The sequence below is a fragment of the Rhipicephalus sanguineus genome, chromosome 10, assembly GCF_013339695.2.
Source record: "Rhipicephalus sanguineus isolate Rsan-2018 chromosome 10, BIME_Rsan_1.4, whole genome shotgun sequence".
In the NCBI taxonomy this organism is placed as follows: Eukaryota; Metazoa; Arthropoda; class Arachnida; order Ixodida; family Ixodidae; genus Rhipicephalus; species Rhipicephalus sanguineus.
Genome location: NC_051185.1, coordinates 515559 through 537040, shown reverse-complemented (window position 1 = coordinate 537040; position 21482 = coordinate 515559). Strand labels below are relative to the sequence as shown.

Below are 21482 nucleotides of genomic sequence, written 5' to 3'. Positions count from 1 at the left end.
GACAAAGCAAAGTAAATAAAGATAAAATTAATGTAAAGCACTTGCGCAACGCCTGGTGGAACCCCATTACGATGACTGCTTCAACTCGCCCATCTATTACAAGCTGAAACACAGTAAGCTGTGCTCACTCATTAGGGAGGACATTAAAAAATTAAAGCATATCCACGGGTGAATGATGAGCTTGGGCGAAGCTCCTGAAGCAATCATGGTCTCGGAATCCGCTTCTCGTTGAGCCCGTTTCGCAGCGGCGTCCTTGGCGCGCACCGTCTCGGGATCCGCCTGGCTGCAGCCAAGCGAGCGCCCGCTGCTGCGCATCGTTCATGCTCCACCAACGATCCGACACGTACGCCGACGATCCAGGAGAATGAGAGAGGCGCTAGATTCCCGCGCAGCCCACGCAGCAGCCAATCGGAGAGTAGCGGCACTTCTAGCGCCATCTAGTGTCGATTCAGACAAGCGTCATATTGCACACAATTCTATTGGACCAATGCCATCTAGGAAATGAGACGAGAAATGGTGATGACGACACAGATTGTGTACAGCGCCATCTAGAATATTGTCCCTGAACTGCAGTTTGTATGAACTTCTATGAGACAGCGCTATTTATTGCATTATACGGGAGATACTGTCGTTTACGCCGGACAGCGGAGACGTGACAAGGTTAGACTAAGAGGAGCTACGCCCCTAAAATTTCCAGAATCCCACCGCAGAGATATGTTTCAGCGAGGGCTGCAGAAGCTGGTGCAAGTTTTCCACTCTCTCCAGAACCACATTAGATTACAAGACTTTCATACCTCAAGAAGTGAGATGCACCACTCCGAGGAGAAGGTCATTAGGTGGACATTCCCCTCTTTCCCATTTGTTTTTAGAGGCCATGGAGAGCACGGATGAGAGGCAGCGACTCGAACAGGAACTTCACACGCTGGACTCTTGAGCGAACGTTTTCGTTGGCGACAATACTAGGCCCATGGCTGTCTAGGATAAACCGCAAAGCAATGAAAGTGCTCCAACCTTTTTTTGAAGACACCAATATTTGCGATAATTATTGAGCGGATTATATTGAAGGACTGCACCGTGACCGTATGTGTCCTGTGTTGAAACGAGAGTTCTTGAACTTGTAGGACTGTATTATGTACATGTATATATTATATATAATAATTTTGTTTATTTTTTTCCCTAACAACTATGTGGAAAGGGGTAGCTGTCACCAAGCAGTAGTGACAACAAGTTCTTCATTTATTTTCTATTTCAATAAAAATAAAAAGAAAGACTCATGGAAGTAGACTTGGGTTGCATCAGGCTCTGAAGGAAGGAAAATAAATTTCATTGCAGCTAACAGTGTGGAAAAATGGGTAAAATAAATTTACCCATTTGTACATTTTGTAAGTGGGTCTCTGTAGCATAACGAAGCCTTACGTCATCAAGAATAACTGAACAATGATATCAAAGGATTGGTATCAAACCTTTGAGCAGTGGAAATGTCACAGCGACTAGCACATATATCAAAGGAATCTTCAGTAATACAGTTCCTTACTGCATTGCTTGAATGCTGATTTTATTGATGGTAATAATATCATGAGATAGTCTGTCATAATTTTATGTTCACAGGATCCTCTAATCTGTGATCATGCACGAGGATCATTATCTAAAATGCCTGAAATGGCAAACTTTCCCGACTAATCTGCTTCTTCTAGAGTCAAGCCTGGCCCATTCTGCTTCAAGGTCAAGACCTCATTGGTATTGCACAAACAGGCACTGGAAAAACTCTGGCTTTCCTCTTGCCAGCCATGATCCACATTGACAGCCAGCCAGTGTGAGTGCAAATCTTGTTATTCTTGGCTGGGGTTAACTGAATCCTTGCCTGCAGTTCTGCAAACAGTGTTGCTTTGGGTCCGTTGTGGTATTCTGTGTAGTAACGAAAGAAGGGGAATGGATCATGGGCTCGTTTCTTTGTCAACAAAACCTAGTGAAACCAACAGACAATGAAGCCCAAGGAAGGTACAGTGAAATCTCGGTATAACGAACTTCAGGGGACCGCGGAAAAATGTCCGTTATTCTGAAAGGTCGTTATAGTGAAAGCCCAAAAATTTACCATAACAATAGAATTTCAGTAACGCAAACGTCCTACCTTTGCAACGGTACGTCCTTGAACTCGTTTCTCACAACAATGCACACGTGAACGTCAGACAAGGCACGTTTATTTGAAATAGTCCGTGATCGTTTTTTTGACGGGTGCAGCACAAACTCTGCGTCACGAACGATTCTAGACCGTCCGCATTTTTATCCGCCGCTTCGGTCGCTGTTCCGCTTTTTCTATGAATATGCGGAGTTTCCTCAAGTAGTCCAACGCATCTGTGGCCGACACGGACTCGTCGCGATCTTCGGGTGCTACCGTGACATCGTCGTCCATGTCATCGCTGCAATCCTTTAAGGCCCAACTGCATGCACGCGAGTTTCGAGCGACGGCCGACAGGATTTGCTGTCGCGGAGGGCCATCCATCGCCGTCGCTTGTCGCAGGGGTGCAATCGCGAAACGATGCTATTTCCGATTCCACACGGCTGGCTGATCGCGCTGATAACGCGGACGGACCGTCGTTCTGACCACTGGCCAAGCGCGAAAAGCACGAAAGGCATTGGAATCTGAAATAGAATCGTTCCGCGATAGCATCCCAGGTTTCTGGAAAGCCAGAAAACATCGCTTGTCGCCCGGAAGTGAGCGATATCCAACAACATGGCAGCATCTCTGACCCTTGCTTCGGTTGCAATTTGCTCGTGATGCTTCCAATCGGCGCGTACTTCAAGGAATGCAAGTTATAGACTACCTTATTTACAGCCCCATCTCACGCGAAGAGCGAGGCAGCGGCCGTATTTTGTCGTTATTTATGATCGACGGTTCGTTTTGATGTTTCGGTGGTAGCTTGCTGCATTGGTGGTAGCTTGCTGCAATGTCAACATCGTCGTCGTGTGAGGTAGCCCTTCTCCCTGCGAAGCAACGATGTGAGGCGCTGCGGCTTTTCTTAAACGTTCTATGACAGCAAGAGGAAACGTTGTCGAGATGCGCCTCGTGGACTAACCCCGACATAACGCTGTTTACAAAAAAGTGCGACGTAGCGTAGGCAGCGTACGCTTCCGGGCGCCCCATGGGATCACAGCAGATACTACTGCCGCGGTTAAACATAAGATTGCGAAAAAAGGAAGTCCCGAAACGCTTTTATGGCATCTTTATCTCAAACAAGACAGTAATAAATTTGGCATGTCATTCGTCTACTCTGTAATTCTTTTTTGTAATTTGCCTGCGTGCGCGCAATAGTTTTCAATCGAGCAGCGCGACGGAGCCCGTTTGTCGCAGTCGCCTTCGCTCGAAAGTCGCGTGCTATGCATGCGGTTGGGCCTTTACAAAACCTGATGCGTTGTCGCCTCCGCAACGAACGGGAAAAAAAAAAAAGTTCCCCGCCCGCGTCTTTCTCCTCCCGTGCCATCTCAGGTTTTAGAGGGAGGGCGTCCGCTCTTCGCGCTGCGTCGTCTGCTACCTTACAGCTCCGACTGCCATGACCGATACACTGAAATCTAAGAATCCTCGCATTTCGGGATATAAGTTCGTAGTACTGAGGTGTTGTTAAGATTACACGGGAATTAAATAACGATCGTTATTCTGAAATGTTCGTTATTCTGAAGTTCGTAGTAGTGAAATATTTTTACATTGAAACTATAAGCAGTCGGCACGGGATTTCTTAAAAGTTCGTTAATTTGAAATGTTCGTTAATGTGGTGTTCGTTGTAACGAGATTTGACTGTATAGGGGAGATTATTTGTACGTTTTAGCTGTAATGGTAGTAATTATGATGTAAATGTAAAGAAATATAAAGTGGACGAAAAAAGCTTAGCTGTAATGGTAGTAATTATGATGTAAATGTAAAGAAATATAAAGTGGACGAAAAAAGCTTGCCACCATTAGGGACCGATCCTAGAACTACAACCTTTGGATAATGCGTCCGATGCTACACCAATTGAGCTATGGCGGTGGTTGACCTGCCATCCCCTGTTGTGGACTCTGTTGGACATCATCGGTACAACTCGTCGGCTTTTATACATGCAGGATCAAAGATTTCAGGGTTATCGTTGGTGGCCGCATTAGTTCTAGAATAAACTCGACTGCTTGCATTGTGTGTGCAATCTTATCAAAAAAGTCGTAAACAATTGGGAAGGTTCCCAGACATCCTGGCGCAGGCTGTGCCGAGCGGTGGTTACACATATAGCAGGCCAGTTACATAAACATACAAAGTGAACCGTGTGTGGCAATACTGTCATGTAGCCGTGACGGTGAAGAAGACGGCAGTCGGGCTACTAAAGACCATAAGGGTGATTCCACTAAGATCGAACAAACGATGGCTGGTCGACCTCTTAAATTTATTTCAAAATTTTATATATTATTGCCTGATGAGTGGAAAGAAGAGATCCGCAATTTTTTTGCCGGACAAAAATTTTTTCGAAGCACGGGAAATCAATAATGACGAAGAGGTGGAGTGGGGCGCTCATCCGCTCTGCTGTTTTGGCCAACTTTCATTATGAATTGCACGAAATATATTAAAGTTAGGTAGCTGAAATTTTTTTAACTAGATATATGCATGTTTTTGCTTCTGCTCAGGTATTTTTAGTTTTTATGTGTAGTGTAGACGTTTTTATAAAAAACCTAAAAATTGGCCCAGGAAACGTTATTTTCTTTACTTTGAAGGTCTTTATCTAAAAAAGTCCTTGTGGCAGAGGGACAAAAATTCTGCATTACGTTCTTCGCATACTTATCTACCAAACTGCCGAATCTTATATTTACATAACTTTTCAGTAAAGAGATACAATCGGGCTAAGTTCAAGAAAACACCGAACAATGGAAACTTTGACGACAATTAAAAAAAAAACCCTATTTTTTATATTTCTTAAACTTTGTCCACTTATTCTCCTCCACATCAGCTTTCACAATCATTGAAAACATATTGCATAATTTCCTTGCACTAAAAGTAACGGCCCCTTCAATGAGACCCTTAGGCAAGGATTGGCAATTCCGACTCCTTGTCCAACAAGTGTATAAAATGCAGGCAGGAATGACTTTGTTTTTATTAAAAGTCCAGCAGTACCGAAAAAGGTGTCATCGGCACTGAAGACGTTAATATTGAAATTATTTGGTCACTGCAGCGGCCACGAGCGCGGGGCTGCCAAGCAGGCGCGTGCGCACCCGAGATGCTCGTTGTAAGAGCTCATTTTCGCGTCCTCAGACTGAGTTCGAAGCAGCAACATCTCTCGGGTGACTTGAACGCATGTGCACCGGTAGTCTCAGTGATCTGGTTAACGACGTCGATTTCTTTTTCAGGGGGCATAAGAATGTCATCATTCAACTGCGCGTTCCGTGAAGATCTTTCATAGCAGTCGTAGCAAAAGCACGCGTAGCACAAGTAGTCCGTCTCACTGACAGTCACTGATCTTTCGGGTGTTAAACATTTCTTCAAAGCATTGATCTCTAGGTCGGTAACTCTTGCGAAATTTTGGCTTCTTTGCAATAATTAAAGGAGTACTGACACGATTCTGAGACATCGGAAAAGGGACATTTTTTGCTTCGTTGGTATGCAGTATCAACGTTGGCCACACACCGGAGTCGGAGAACACGTATAAAATATTTTAATTTGACTTTGATGTTTTTGTCGCTGAGCATCTGCAAGCCAGCCCCACTGCAAGGACATTATCCCGACGAGTCAAGACAGTTCCTCCGAGTTTGCAAGTTCTGTGTCCTGCATGCAGCCTAAATCGTAGAAATCACTGTCAGGATCACTGGACAACAGTTCACTCATCGTTGTTTATGTGCACCACGAGCAGATGACGGATTTGCCGCTAGTGCGGCGCGAGTTTGTGTATCCCCGTGACTTCACACTGCTATGAAACGTCACTGAGAAGCCACCCCCTCGATATCGAAACCGAAAGTGTCTTTTTAAGGTGACGCTAATTAAAATATATACGATGCATTCCCAGGCACCACAATAGTCGTATTAGGTTTCTCGACACCAATATTTTTATTTAGAGCAACAAGCCGAAATTTTTAAAAATTAGTGTCAGTACTTCTTTAAGCTTCTTGTGTTTCGAAAGGTAGTCTCCACAATACACTGATTCAGAGCTATACTTTCTCGTCATGAGACGCACAGGAGGAGTACAGTAAGAGCAAAGCACAAGAACTATCGGCGCCGAATGAAGTGTGAACAGCGGACCGAACGCGCGACCAGTTCAGGACATCTGCTGCCGACATCTAAGATTAAATAGGCAAGCGCATCCGGTTACCGATAGTTTTGCTTTTCTTTCCTTTCACATTCCATATTTTTCTTTGCCACTGGAGTGCCACGTTCATGCTTTCCACTGATCGCAACTGGCACAGCGCAGTTTTTCTGGCAACAGCGTGCATGGAGTGAGTGCTCCTGGCTGCCTTATAGAGTTTTCATCTTGCTTCCATTTCCGCCATGTTATCAGCGCCCAGCTGCGATGCGAACAGAGGGCGGATAGAATAGCAAAGCTCCAGTGCACGTGCGTTCAAGTCACCCAAGAGGTGTTGCTGTTTCGTACTAAATCGGTCTGAGTACGGGAAAACGAGCTCTCAATGAGCTGTCTCTTACAACGAGCATCTCGGGTGCGCACGCGCCTGCTTGGCAGCCCCGCGCTCGTGGCCGCTGCAGTGACCAAATAATTTCATTATTAACGTCTTCAGTGCTGACGACACCTTTTTCGGTACTGCTGGCCTTTTAATAAAAAGAAAGTCATTCCTGCCTGCATTTTATACACTTGCTGGGCAAGAAGTCAGAATTGCCAATCCTTGCCTAAGGGTCTCGATGAAGGGGCCGTTACTTTTAGTGCAACGAAATTATGCAATATGTTTTCAGTGATTGTGAAAGCTGATATGGAGGAGAATAAGTGGACAAAGTTTAAGAAATATAAAAAATGTTTTTTTTAATTGTCGTCAGAAGTTTCCATTGTTCGGTGTTTTCTTGAACTTAGCCCGATCGTATCTCTTTACTGAAAAGTTACATAAATATAAGATTCGGCAGTTTGGTATATAAGTATGCGAAGAACGTAATGCGGAATTTTTGTCGCTCTGCTACAAGGATTTTTTTAGATAAAGACCTTCAAAGTAAAGAAAATAACGTTTCCTGGGCCAATTTTTAGGTTTTTTATAAAAACATCTACACTACACATAAAAACTAAAAATACCTGAGCAGAAGCAAAAACATGCATATATTTAGTTAGAGAAATTTCAGCTACCTAACTTTAATATATTTCGTGCAATTCATAATGAAATTTGGCCAAAACAGCAAAGCGGATGAGCGCTTCACTCCACCTCTTCGTCACTATTGATTTCCTGTGGTTCGAAAAAATTTTTGGTGGCAAAATAAATTGCGGATCTCTTCTTTGCACTCATCAGGCAATAATATATAAAATTTTGAAATAAATTTAAGAGGTCGACCAGCCATCGTTTGTTCGATCTTACGTGGAATCACCCATAACTCTTTATTTAGGTGAACTTGTGCCTCGGAAACGAAAAGTCAAACTACAAGCAATACAAGCTGTACCTTGATAGCGGCAAACAGAGCGTCGGCCGTCAATAATCTAATCGGCGGTGAGGCACATTGGTACTTATTCACACATGCGGCATCAAACATTCGAGCCTTATCACCGGTGGCCGCGTTAGTTCTAGAATGAACTCAACTTTTTGCGTTTGTGTGCTCAAAAGCCTATCAGAAGGTTCCCAAATAATCTGGAAGGTTCCCAGACATTCGGTTGCCATTTGCGCAAGGCAGTAGTTATACATGTAACGGATCAGTTACATAGAAATAGCAAAAGAAGCGCGCATGGCATTATCAGAGGTGTGCATAGAGGCGTCTTGTCACAAGCAGGTGTGACCAGAGACAATACACTTCATATCATGTGGCACATAGCTCTGCTCCTTAGTTGCTTGTGCCTGTAGAAGTAGTGTTAAAATTTCCGTTTTTCGCCTAGGTGCTTATGGTGCTTGTTTTTGCAGCCCAAGAGAGGAGAGGACGGGGCCATCTTGTCTGGTTCTTGCTCCAACTCGTGAACTGGCACAGCAGATTGAACGCGAAGCCAGGAAATACAACTATCGGGGCATTAGATGGTGCGTAATGGTCATACCTACTCGTATGTGTGGTGCATGAAAATGACTGATGGGTGTGTCTTGATAAGAACGAACACAAGGTCCCAGTCACCGTTCCTGATTTTGATGAAATTTACCCTAGGTGCAGGTTTTCGACCCCGAACAATGATTTTGAAGTTAGCATAGCAAAAAAAAAAAGGAAATCAAATTTTGGTTGCAAAAAATGCTTTCTGCCATTTTCGCAATTTCTGAACTTTAAGCGCTCCTGGCAAAAGAATGATGCACTTCTTGGTCGCAATATTTAATCATGGAAAAGAACAAGTGAAAAGAAATCTTAGGAGCAGGGATGCAACAGGGATGCAACAGCAACAATTGTGCCAATTTGATACAATTCCTTATTTTTGCGCCAAGCTGAGCCAAAACCGTGAAATTTGTTAAACTTGCGCCACGCTGCGCTAAAATGTTTGACGAGCTTAAAATTTTCTTAATTACACAAATTTGAGCGAGAAATGAAGGCCGCATTGGTCATCTGCAGTGTGGGCATTGTCATCCAATACAGACACACAGACCCTAACCCCCCTGCGAAAGAAAAGAAAAAAGTCAGTTTCACCGCAAGGACGAAGCAATGAATGAGAAAGCAACAAATTGTAATGGTATACGAAGTGAGCCTGCCAGCAAATTCTTTTGTATCCGATGTCGCGTAACTCTACAAAACGTTGGTGTAAGAGAACACAGCTGCTCCAGGAAAAGATGCTCTTTCTGCACAGTGTCTTCACATTGAGAGTGCAGCACATAGCAGGATATACAAGCCGCCTGCTGATGGCTGCTGAGATAGCGCGCACGCCAGCGATTGTGACCGTGCCCTTGGAATCAAACTTCAAAGTTGCTGCTCGAGCGACAACCCCCGCCTCCCTCTCGCGCCTTTTCATGCTCGTTCAAGACGGGCGGGGCGTTTCCTCTGTGCTTTGATGGGAGGCTTCCCGAGCGGAGTGGTGTTATTGCATGCGCCCTCCGAGTGACGGAGATGGGCTGGCTCGTTTGATATCTGCTTCAGCCGCGTTCGTCGCCCGTACTCGCGTGCTTTTACCCGCGGTAGAGCATACTATGCACAGGGATATGTTAACCTTTTGGACTTTATACGGGAGATGACGGCAAAAACTCTTCGAGAGTGTCCATATAGTAGTTGCTATCGCAATAGAAAAGGACAGTAGTTCTCAAATTTCCGACAGTAGTTCTCAAATTTCCTGATGCTTGTTTTATTGCGTGCAGTACGGTTTTTAAGCCACTTTTGCCGCAGTACACTGGTTTCCTGCGGAAAAGCATACTGAGATTTAGAAGGGGCTATTAGTACTAGCTGTCAGGGACACAGCACATTTTGTTCCTTAATTACTCATTCGTGCACGCGCCATGTAATTACGAATACTAGTATGATTGCTGACGCCTAAAAAATTATTCGGAATCATTTGGAGCTGCTGTGTATAACGTTTTTGCTGCCTTGAGAAACAAATAGACAAAAACGTACGCCAGTTTTCTTTTTTCTCCACTCCCATTTGCTCCTGCTTTACGAATCTCCAGAATTTCAAGGTTGCCAGGTTTGCAGGCCCACATTAGCATTTACAGTTCCTGTCGAATTATTTGACAGGCCTTGCAAATGCTAATGTGGACTTAGTCATTATTCGCACTGTGGGGTGGCTCAACGCACTGCTTTTTTAGTATTCACATGCACTGTGCACGAGTTAGCTGATGTTGAATGGTTTGTACGTATTTTTGTTTTCATTTCTAAAAGTAAGCATTCTTTGTTATACTGCTCCAAATTCGGGATTTCGTGCTAAAAGGTTTTTTTCGTAACCTGCTCCAAATTTAGATTTTTGTGCTCCAAAAGCAACATTTTGCTGCTCCAAAAATTGCTTGAAATCCTTTTTCAGCTGTAGCACCCCTGTATGAGTATTTTATTTGAGTTGCTAACAAGCTATAACGCGTCAAATGGGGCCAAGTCAGTGTAGCATTCTGTGCTGAGAAGTGGATGCCATTTGTTCAATATAATTTATGCTCGTTAACCTCAAAGCAGCTGTTCTAAAACAAATTTGCAGCCATTTGCATAGTGCAGCAAGCTCCGTCTTGTTATCAGCTGCTTGGCAAACTTGAATCGACCAGCAACAGTGGCCACTCGAGGCTGCGGCCACTCGCATTACATCATGAAAGATCGTATGCTTGGGCAAGTTGGTAATTCATGTTTCACTTTTTTAGCGCACAAACAAACAAGGACGAAATATTCTTGGTCTGTGTCACTTTTCGTCCTTGTTCGTTTGTGCGCTGAAAAGTGAAACATTACATCAGCGCTGCTTCGTTAGAGGGTGAGCTCCACTTGTGCGTTAAAACGAGTCTCAGAGGGCATATGGTATAAGGAATGTATGACTGTGAAAAGTAAAAGCTGTTAATTGCCAACTAGGTCTATATTATGCAAGAAAAACTCTGCTGATAATTTTGCAATGAGTGCCTTCGGTGCAGTATGCATGTACAGCAGGACCTCGTTGATACGTTCCCGCTTAGTAGGACTTCCCGGCTCCTATGCTTGCAATCGCAAAAACAAAAACTAACCCAATAGAGCTACGAGAATAGTGGCATATCGAGAATAGTGGTAGTGCATGCGTGAGCCAACCATCGATTAACTTGCATAAAGATGAAATCAAATGCCTTAACAGTTATCTTCCACGTAGACCACCACGCGTGCCGGATTGATAGGTTCGCCTGTTGCACGGGCATGCGCAGATAAGTTTTCGTGCTTTCTTTCTTTTCAGCCGTTGTGTGTCTCTTCAGTTGTTAGTCGGCGTTTGTGGTGTCCTGACTTCTTTCTTGTGTCTGGGTTTGCACGCCCTGTCTTTTTAGAATGAATACTTACCAACTAGCTCAGCTCTCTGTTATTCTAAGAGGTTTGCCCGTTGCGGGTCTTGTTGCGGTGGCCGCTTCATAAGTAAGTCATCACGCTTCAGTTTTCTAGCTTTTTGAACGGCGTCATCAATTACATGTGGGGGGTATTTTTGTTTATCGAGCATAAGTTTTAGCCTCTGTGAGCTCGTGTCAAAATCAGCGTCTTTTGAGCAGATTCGCTTAAACCGGTGAGCCTGGCTGTATGGAATACTGTTTTTACAGTGGCGTGGGTGATCGCTTTGGTAATGGAGGTGTTGTTGTCGATCCGTTGGTTTGCGGTATAGCGTTGTAGAAAGTTTGTCTTCTTCTATCATTACGGTAACGTCAAGAAAATTTACGGTTGCTTGCGAGTAGGTGTGTGTGAAGTGTATGTTTGGATGTACAGCGTTGTAAGTGTCGATAAAGTTGAGAAGTTCATCCTCGCTGTGGGTCCAAATAAGAAATATGTCGTCTATGTATCTTCTGTATAAGAGTGGTTTCAAGGAACTTTGTGCAAGAAATTCGGATTCTAGCTTTTGTGCCATTTTGGTGCCCATAGCGGTCCCGCTAATTTGTCGAAAATACTCTTGGTTAAATTCAAATGAATTTAATTAGGACCATCCTCGTCAAAGTTGCGATGGCAGAGAAATCTGGGGTGTCAGGTTGTCTGGTCTGTGTACATGTTTTGTAATGCAGCTATGCCGTCATCGTGAGGAATATTTGTATACAATGAGGACACATCAAGAGTAACCAAGTACGAGTTTTTCGGCACACACAGACCTGCAATGTCTCGAAGAAAATGTGTGGTGTCCTTTACGTACGACGCGAGAGTGCATGGAATGTGGCTTATTAATTTGTCCACGTACCCTGATATGGGCTCAGTTATTGCACCTATGCCTGATATGATTGGTCGACCTGGGTTACCGGGCTTATGAATTTTTGGGAGGGTGTAGAAGCGACCTGGACGAGGGTATGACGCTCCTTTTTTCTCCACACCGCACCGCCGGAGCCACGCGGCGCCGCCTGGTCGGGAACAATACGTTAATGGAGGGAAGGATATGCAGGCCGCGGACAGGGGTGGAAGGGGGCGGCCGGAGAGGGGGGGGGGGTCTACCTCATGTTCTCACTGATTTTTTTTTTCCCTCCGCATATCCTCTCTCCTTTAAGATTGTATAAAGCTGAGCACCAACAAACTGTACCCTCATTCCTGATGAAGGCCGGACTCTGGCTGAAACGTCGAAATAAACAACGTTGTGACTTCTCACGGAGGATCTACTTGACTACTTGCAACGCTACGGCCACTCCACCACCATGCCTGCCTATATATATAATATGGAACTATATCGAATTTTCCGTGCTTCGCATCCATGGAAGAGCACGTGAATGGTAGGATGTGTTGACGCTTTTCCTCAAATATATTTTATCCATGGATCTTTATCCAGAAGAGCTTTTTCGCAATTCCTTCCACCAGCACATCCGGGTTTGTAATCGCTGTTGCAACAAATACCCCCTAAAGGGCCCTGCCCTTCTAGGGGGTATTTTAGGGGGTATATAGATGACATAATGTCGTCTAATAAAAGCATATCTCTTGGTCGGAGTAGCCACAATTCGGTTTTAATATGCACAGCTGTTGGTAGCAGGACCATCGCTCACGGCCATGGTGTCGGAAGGCCCACTGTGAAGCGGCTACAACATGTTACATGTCCGCCGCTCACTTTCCAGGGTCCATAGCTGAGGGTTAAAAAAATTAAGTTTATCTTAAGGGCGAAGCAATGAATGTAATGCCAACAAATTGTATTGTTGTACGAAGTAAGGCTAGCAGCTAACTCTTTTGGATCAAATCTCACGTCACTCAACAAAATGCTAGCTTAAGGGAATATGGTCGCTGCAGGGACTGAAACTATTTTCATGCTATCAGTTCTCTAAACATGAAGTAAGCGTTGACAGCACAGCAAGTTTACGAGCTGTGTCCTGATGCCACGAGTTAGCGGGCGTGCCAACGACTGTGCCCTTCGAATGATGCAGCCCCCCTCCCTCCTGTCCCCTGCCGTCCCGTCATGCTCCTTATGAAAGACGAGCGGGATGTTTCCTCTCTGTTTGATGAGCAATTGACAGCAGGCCGCCTCGCGTGCGGGATGATGTTATCGCATGCGCCCTCCATGCGACGGAGATGGCCAGCTTGTTTCATCTCCACTTCAGCCGTGTTCGTCGACAGCGCTCGTGAGCTTTTACTCGCGAGTAAAACATACGATGCACGGGGTGATGTTATCAATTTGGATTTTATATGTAAAATGACGGCAACGGTGGCGCCAACGGCGACAGCAAAAACCCATCGACAGTGTTCATATAATTGCTATCGCAATAAAAAGAAAAAAAAATTGAGCCATTCCTCTCTGTGAGGTGTGTAGAGGTCGCTACTATTGTGCTAATAGGTGGCACCCCCCTCCTTGATGTACGTGATGTACGGAGCAGAATAAAGTTAGTTGTTGTTTGGGTTCAGTGGCGACCGGTTGTCTTACTGCGGGCTTGACCGGCGCTCATGCCATGACTGCGTCGTATTCTCGAGTGAACCGATAACACTACATGGTGTCAGAAGTGGTCGAGCACCGACGTCGCGCTTACCCATCGTGCGTATCATGCCTACCGAGCAGTCCAGCCCGAAGTGGGCGGGCGTCAACCTTCAGACGCCAGAGCCGTTCGACTTCGGCAACGCTGGGACCTGGCCGACGTGGAAAAGTCGCTTCGAGGACTACGCAGCCATCTCGGGTCTCAAAAATGCACCGGAGGAAACACAGGTGCGCTCGCTCTTATATTGCATGGGCCCCGAAGCGCGTCCGCTCCTCGACGCATTTTCGCTCGATGCGGCGTACCTCACTTCGTACGAGACCGTGGTAGACCGTTTCACAGAGCATTTCGTGCATCCAAGCAACGAACTATACGAGTCGTCCCGTTTTCACAGACGCGTACAGCAGGCAGGCGAGAGCGTTGACGGATACTATGCCGAGTTATGCAGGATGGTGAAACGCTGCGCCTATCCTTCAGTGCAAGTTGAAGAAAGGCTAGTACGTGACAGATTCGTCGTCGGCTTGCGCGACTCGCGTCTTTCAGACCAGCTCTGCCGAAACGCTAAACTCACTCTCAAAGAGGCTTGGATGCAAGAGGCTTGGATGCGGAAAAAGAAAAGCGGCAGTCGCAAGCTGGAGCAAGTTATAATAGTCCCAACGCTTTGCAACTGGACGCTACAAAGATGCAGAAGTCCGCTCGACATCACCGGAACGCGAAGCCTTCTTTCGAGCATCGGAACGCAGACACGCCCACCTGCGGATTCTGTGGCCGCGCGGCTCATCCTCGAGCGCAGTGCCCGGCACGCAGCTCGCTTTGCAACTTTTGCAAAAAGAAGGGGCACTTCGCGGAAGTTTGTCGCTCGCGGAAATCGAAACAAAAAGTCGGCTCTATTCACCTGAGCATCGTCGGGGCGGCGGCCAAGTCTTTATTAGTGGACGTCACCGTGGACGAATACACGATGCAATTTAAAGTTGACTCTGGCGCCGAAGTCTCTGCTATACCCGAAGACTTCCCCAAGCTTCCAGCCAAGCTGGACAAGGTTGACATGGTACTTACCGGTCCTGGAGGTCAACCATTGCGGGTACTCGGTTCATATACAGCCCAACTTCGTTAGTGCGGGAAGACGTCCTTGCAGCGACTCTTTGTCATTGAATCGCTCTCTGTCCCTCTTCTGGGACTTCCGGCTATACAAGCCCTCGATGTTGTGAAATTCCTTGGCGGCGTGCAGGCCCCTGAGGCATCACTTCAAGCTGACTTGTTCCGCGGACTTGGCACTTTCAAGGAGGAATATCGAATCCGCTTGAAGCCTGGTGCTACACCATTCTCCCTCAGCGTGCCTCGTCGCATTCCCATTCCGCTACACGAAACCGTGAGTCGCGAGCTCAACAAGCTCGAAAGTGACGGAGTGATTCACCGCGTCGACAATCCCACGCCGTGGTATTCTGGACTGGTAGTAGTTCCTAAAGCGTCAGGAGATTACCGTCTTTGTGTTGACTTAACCCGGCTGAATGAAGTCGTACTTCGAGAACGCCACATCCTCCCAACGGTCGAACAAGTCCTCGGGCTTATCGGAGACGCAACGGTGTTCTCCAAGCTGGACGCCACAGCGAGTTTCCACCAAGTGAAACTGACGACGGACTCTCAAGAGCTCACGACCTTTATAACCCCTTTTGGCCGGTACTGCTTCTGCCGCCTTCCATTTGGTATAACCTCAGCGCCCGAGTATTTTCAGAAGCAGATGGCCAGAATTCTTGAAGGACAGGAAGGGGTAGCCAATATGATCGATGATATACTCGTTTTCGGACGCACTAGAGAGGAACATGAGGTCCGACTGAACCAGGTTCTGTCCCGTCTTGCTGAGGCTGGGGTCGCACTGAACAAGAACAAATGCTTATTCGGGGTGTCGGAAGTGCCGTTCCTTGGAGTAATCGTGTCCGCTCAAGGCATCAAGCCGGACCCAGCCAAGGTAGCAGCCATCAAGACCATGGAAGCTCCAAAAGACGTTGCAGGCATCAGGCGTCTTCTCGGGATGATCAATCATCTTGCTAGGTTCTTGCCACACATCTCGGAAATAACTGCTCCAATCAGAGCCCTCCTCAACAAGTCTTCAAGTTGGACTTGGGAGCACGAACAAGAGACCGCATTTGTCAGAGTGAAGGAGATACTGTCATCTGATAGGTGTATGGCCAAGTACAATCCGTCGTATGCCACCACTGTCTCAGCTGATGCTAGCTCGTTTGGACTTGGGGCAGTCCTGCTGCAGACGCAGCCATCAGGCGAGCGCCGTCCTGTCGCTTTTGCTTCCAGAGCAATGACGAAGACGGAGCAGAGATATAGCCAAACTGAAAAGGAAGCATTGGCTATAACCTGGGCTCTCTGGAGGTTCGACGAATTGGTGCGCGGCATCCCACTGGATGTTGAGACAGACCACCTACCCCTCGTCTCTCTTTTTGGTAAGATGGAGCTCGACATGTTGCCTCCTAGAATACAAAGGCTGCGGATTAAAGCAATGCCTTATCAATTTAAGGCACTTCATGTGCCTGGTAAGCTTTTGGCTACAGCGGATACTCTCTCTCGCATCAACAACCCGAACGAATCTTCTGCGGATGCTGTGCAAATCCTTACCACAGAAACTGTGGCTCGCACAACCCTTGATGTGATGGAGCTCTATGTTGCAGAAACAGTGGCTGCCACGTTTGAAGTTTTGCCCTTTAATGTGCAGGAAGTTCGTCGAGCACAAACTTTGGATGGTGAATCCACTACATTAATCTCCTTCTGTCAGCGGGGGTGGCCTCGGAAAAACAAGCTGCCATTACACATCTCTAAGTATTCATCGGTGGTTGATCAACTTTCTGTGTGCGACGGCGTACTGCTCAAAGGTACCTGCTCAAAGGTACCATCGTCACTTCGATCTACAGTCTTGGCACTACTACACGAGGGACACCAAGGCTGTAACAGAAGCAAAGCCTTGGCGCGAGATTCGGTATGGTGGCCTGGCATCTCCAAGGACATTACCTCTCTGGTCGCCAACTGTGAGACATGCGCTCTCACACGAGTTAACTTTGCTGAGCCACTTGTACCGACACCTCTCCCAGATCGCCCGTGGCAACTTCTCGGCATGGACCTATTTCACTTCTGTGGGCAAACTTTCCTCCTGGTAGTTGATTACTACTCCAGGTACCCAGAGGTGATAACCTTGAGGAGCACAACTGCGCAAGTTGTCGTGGATGTGCTAAAGAGCATGTTCGCCCGCCATGGGATACCGGAGGAAATTCGGTCTGACAATGGCCCGCCATTCTCGTCACGAGACTTCGCAACCTTCGCTTCCTCGTATGGCTTTGTCCATACGACAAGCAGTCCCCACTACGCCCAATCAAATGGGGAAGTGGAGAGAATGGTCAGGACGGTCAAAAAGCTCTTCACCAAGGCAAAAGACCCTCACATGGCTCTCCTATGTTACAGGGATACCCCAGGCGTCAACGGTTTTAGCCCAGCTCAGCTCTTGATGGGTCGTCGGCTAAGGACCAAAGTCCCTAAGAAGGAAGAATTGCTACATCCAAGCGTGCCACCAAAAGGTGCAGTAGCGTCGAGGAACGCATCCTACCAAAGAAAGCAGGAAAAAAACTACAATCGGCGTCATCGGGCCAGGCATCAAAGGCAGCTTCCTGTAGGACAACAAGTCTGGGTGCGGCCAGAAAATGTAAAGGGAACGGTGTGAAGCCCAGCACAGAGACCTAGGAGCTACATAATAGAAACAGGACAAGGCGGTATCTTGCAGCGTAACAGGTGTCACCTCGTCCCCTTTGTTCCAGCATCATCGATGCCACCACAAGCTTCATCAGAAGCAACCGAGCCACAGCCGCAAGTAGCTCAGCCATCTCAAGGTCCTCCAAGTACCACGGTAACGACGAGCGACTCGGGACGGGCTGGTGATCGTGTTGGTGGTGATGGTGGTGATAGTGATGGTGGTGTTGGTGGTCGCGATGGTGTTGTGTGCACGCGTAGTGGCCGACGCGTGGTCCCACCGGACCGTCTGAACTTATGACTGCCGAACGTGCGGAAAGGGGGGGGATGTAGAGGTCGCTACTATTGTGCTAATAGGTGGCGCCCCCCTCCTTGATGTACGTGATGTACGGAGTAGAATAAAGTTAGTTGTTGTTTGGGTTCAGTGGCGACCGGTTGTCTTACTGCGGGCTTGACCGGCGCTCATGCCATGACTGCGTCGTATTCTCGAGTGAACCAATAACACTACAAGGTGGATGATCAGCGAAGCTGTTAAGCACACGGCATGGAGGTGACATGGTGGAGGCCAGTTTGGTATGTAAGGCTAGGTTGTTAACGGCCCGGCTGTCAACGTTCAATACACGATATTAATGTGTAAGCCTTAGATGCCTTAACAAACATGAAAATTGATCGTTGGCATCGGCGGCGTCAACAGGAGTGATGCAACAAATCACGTGATGAGGTTATCATGACATCACAGATAGCCAAACTTGTGATGTCCTTATGACATCATACACTGTGACGTAACGTGATATCATCACATTACATCGTCACTTTGCACTGCCTCTGTGATTGGTGTGCCAGTCATGGAGGCAGTGCAAAATCAGGTGAGGTGCAGAACGTTTGCGATGCCTCCGATCCTGGAGGCAGTGCAAAACCACGTTAGGTGCTGAAAGCTTTGAGAGGGTGGCGTAGGAGGATCAATTCATCGAGTGAGAAGAACATGAAGATGCAAAATTACCTGCTCCACAGTGCTCCAAAATGAAAACCTTTCTGCTCCAAAAATTGCTGCAAGTTAGAAGTATCCAGTAGCATCACTGCACAAGGGAATGCCAGTAACATGCTTAAAATGGATAACATGTTCAGCTACACTCAAACCTCATTATAACAAAGTCACATCTGCTGCGAAAATAACTTCGTTATATCCGAAAGTTCGTTATAAACGTTTTTTGTAACACTGTATTTATGACAAGACTATTATTCAGTGACTTCATTATTACTGATAATTTGTTATATCCATGTCTGTTATATCGAGGTTTGAGTGTATCTCTCTGACCAGATTTTCATACAAATGACAGTATTTGGTGCCATGCCTTACAGTGTATGCATCTATGGAGGTGGCAGTCGGCGAGAGCAGATCCAGACCGTCAACCTTGGCGTGGAGATAGTCATTGCAACCCCTGGTCGCCTCAATGACCTTGTCATGAACAACATCATCGACCTCAAATATGTCACATTTTTGGTAAGTTTTCTCTTCTTACACTTCTTGCATTGTACAAATTTAAAAAGGCTAGGATTGGGCGTGTTGATACAACATGAGTAAGAGTGCATGTCAGCGCAAACGACAAGAGGGGACAGAGGAGAGGGCACAGAGCGCTGAACTTTCAACAATTTATTTGGAAAGCCTTCGCTTTTTATACAGTTACACACTGTTGCAACGGTCACGCACGGAACATGATATTACAAGAATTCATCACGTAAACAAGCATAGGTACATCTTTTCTTTATCAGTGAGTGCGACAGAGTGGGTACTAACACAATCATCCTTTAAAGAAATCATTTTTCCTGCCTTGAAGATGATTTCGCGTGTGGTGCAATCTCTGCATTTTGCGACGATACTATATCTGAAAACCTTGGCCTACACCCACATGTGCTCTGTGTCCTCTCTTCGGTCCCCCTCTTGTCATTTGTGCTGATTTGCACTGTTAAACAAATTTAAGACTGTTATGTCAGACACTAAGCAACCCAAGATTGTTTTGGAAATATGTAAAAGAGAACTGAAAAGAAGGCATACCATCAATAACTGTCGATGGTAAAACGTCAGGCCACCTGAGGCCAGAGTGCTTTAGCCAGTATTTCCTGTCCAGCCTTTCGTAAGACTATGCTGGGGAGATTTCATATTTAAATAGCACAAATCAGAGCAATATGATGCGTGGTATTTAAGTTAATGTTAGTGGCATCAATTTATGATGCCACTAAGATGCAACAAAGGCCATTGGACCTAATGGAATATCTCCAGTGGTCCTTAAAGGGCCCCTAAATCACCCAGAGGTCAAAATTTAGTTGTGGTGTGACAGTTGTGCACGAGTCTACAACGAACACGTAGCCGCAAAAATTTTTTGATACGGTGCTGTAATAGCGGAGTTACATGCGTTTGATCGCAACGTTGCAATCACTCGTTTCACTCTTTCCTTCACTACCCTCTGCTCGGCTCTGCTCATCGGCTGGTCTCCTCTCCCAAAGCCGCTTTGCCCTCCTCGCCGAGTACCCCTCCCAATCTCATGTGACATGCTGGCAATGCTGACGCGCTGTTTGAAACAGCAGGCATTTCCGGTTGCCGCGACTCCGTGAACTCCGTGCTTCTCGGCTAACCGCTGTTGTTGCCGTGCCGGCCCGTGCTCCTATGCATCGTGCCAGTATGGACCCTGTGTTGCAGCAGTGGCAGATCCGGGGGGGGGGGGGGGGGGGGGGGGCGAAGCCACTAACTACTCCCCCCCCCCCCTCTCACCTTCTCGACAGCATTTTTTCGGCACGTGGAATTTTTTAGGGCGTTGTGGAGACCTTCGCTGTCTGCGGCAAGACATGCACCCATCAGTTCGACCTTTGTGCTGAGCGTGAAACTGGCTACCTAAATCCCTCCTTTTTGGAAGCAAGCTAATCGCTTCCTATCCGCATACCATTGTGCACATTCAGACCTGAAAGATGTTTGAATGATCGCGTGCGTGAGCATGCCAACAATCTCAGAAACGGGTTCTCCAGTCATACATTGTAGCGTATGCGCCCGCGCGTTCCACTGCACCTGGCCCAGGTGAAGCAGCAAGGCACACGTCCCCCACTAACTACAGGTGATGAGTGCGGGGAGACTTGAGCATCGCATTCACATCTAGCCCGCTTGCGTGGCTAATGCATGGCTTTGTAACTCTTCTATGCTAGGATGAACACGGCGGCAGACGCCGGCTGCGTGTGACAAGGGCTCGGGAGAGGAGGCAGATGTCGCTTCTTAAGCAAAAGTGAAAAATCAAGGGGCTTTAGTTCGCATGGCACTTGAGGAGTGCCCACGCCAAGCCAGCTTTATGCCTATCGCAAAGGCAGAATTCCTGGAAGACACCAGCACGGTCACAAGTCCACGTGAGGGAGGCACCTTTGTGTGTTTCCATTAACATTCCTTGTTTCGTTCTTTCTTCTTTCCGCTTTTCCCATGTGTGTAGTTGGAAGAACCTTTAGTTGGAAGTAAGTGCTCGTATTCATCATTGATATGTCCTCCGTCTTGCTTCGCGCTAAGCCACTTCAGCAAAAATGGAAAACCAACTAGTCCAATCTGTTACCTTCCTAAATTGAAGTTCATTGAAATAAGCCTGTTGGGACGTTAAACCCCAGATATTATTATATTGAAATAAGCCTGACCCAGTGGCGGATCCATCGGGGGGGGGGGGGGGGGGCAGGGGCGATTGCCCCCCCCCCCTCCCTTTTCCTCCAGTGCCTGCGTCCACCTCCTTTGTCAGGTTGCCCCGGCTACCAGCGCCCAAACCTCAGAGGAAGCCGAATGGCTAGAGCGTCCGCTTCCAATGTGGGAGCTACCGGGTTCGATTCCCAGTGCCGCCGCACACCCGCCGGTTTTTCTAATAGGTAAAAGAGTTGCCCCGGCCTGCCAATTTGTGTTCTGGGCTCTCAAGACGGTGCCCTCGTCTTTCCTCCAACTTCTTTCACTCCCTTTTTCAACGGCGCTGATCCTCCGTCTGCTACTTTAATCCCCCACCCCTGGACAGGAGGATTCAGATGTCCTTCTTGACGAGAGACACTTACTATCCTGTGCTTTTCTCTTCTTCTCTATCCAAGAATTTCATCTTCTCAACCCCCTTGCTTCCTCA

General features: G+C 46.9%; 1 protein-coding gene across 1 annotated transcript in view; it reads left to right on the top strand.

Annotated features, from left to right (window-relative positions):
- The window catches only part of LOC119372686 (probable ATP-dependent RNA helicase DDX43), a gene marked incomplete in the record, with an annotated part of 252672 nt that overhangs the window by 95783 nt on the left and 135407 nt on the right, over nucleotides 1-21482 (top strand). Inside the window, 3 exon segments of the mRNA XM_037643131.2 lie at nucleotides 1695-1813; nucleotides 8050-8160; nucleotides 18715-18856. Coding sequence (XP_037499059.1) covers nucleotides 1695-1813; nucleotides 8050-8160; nucleotides 18715-18856 — 372 coding nt within the window.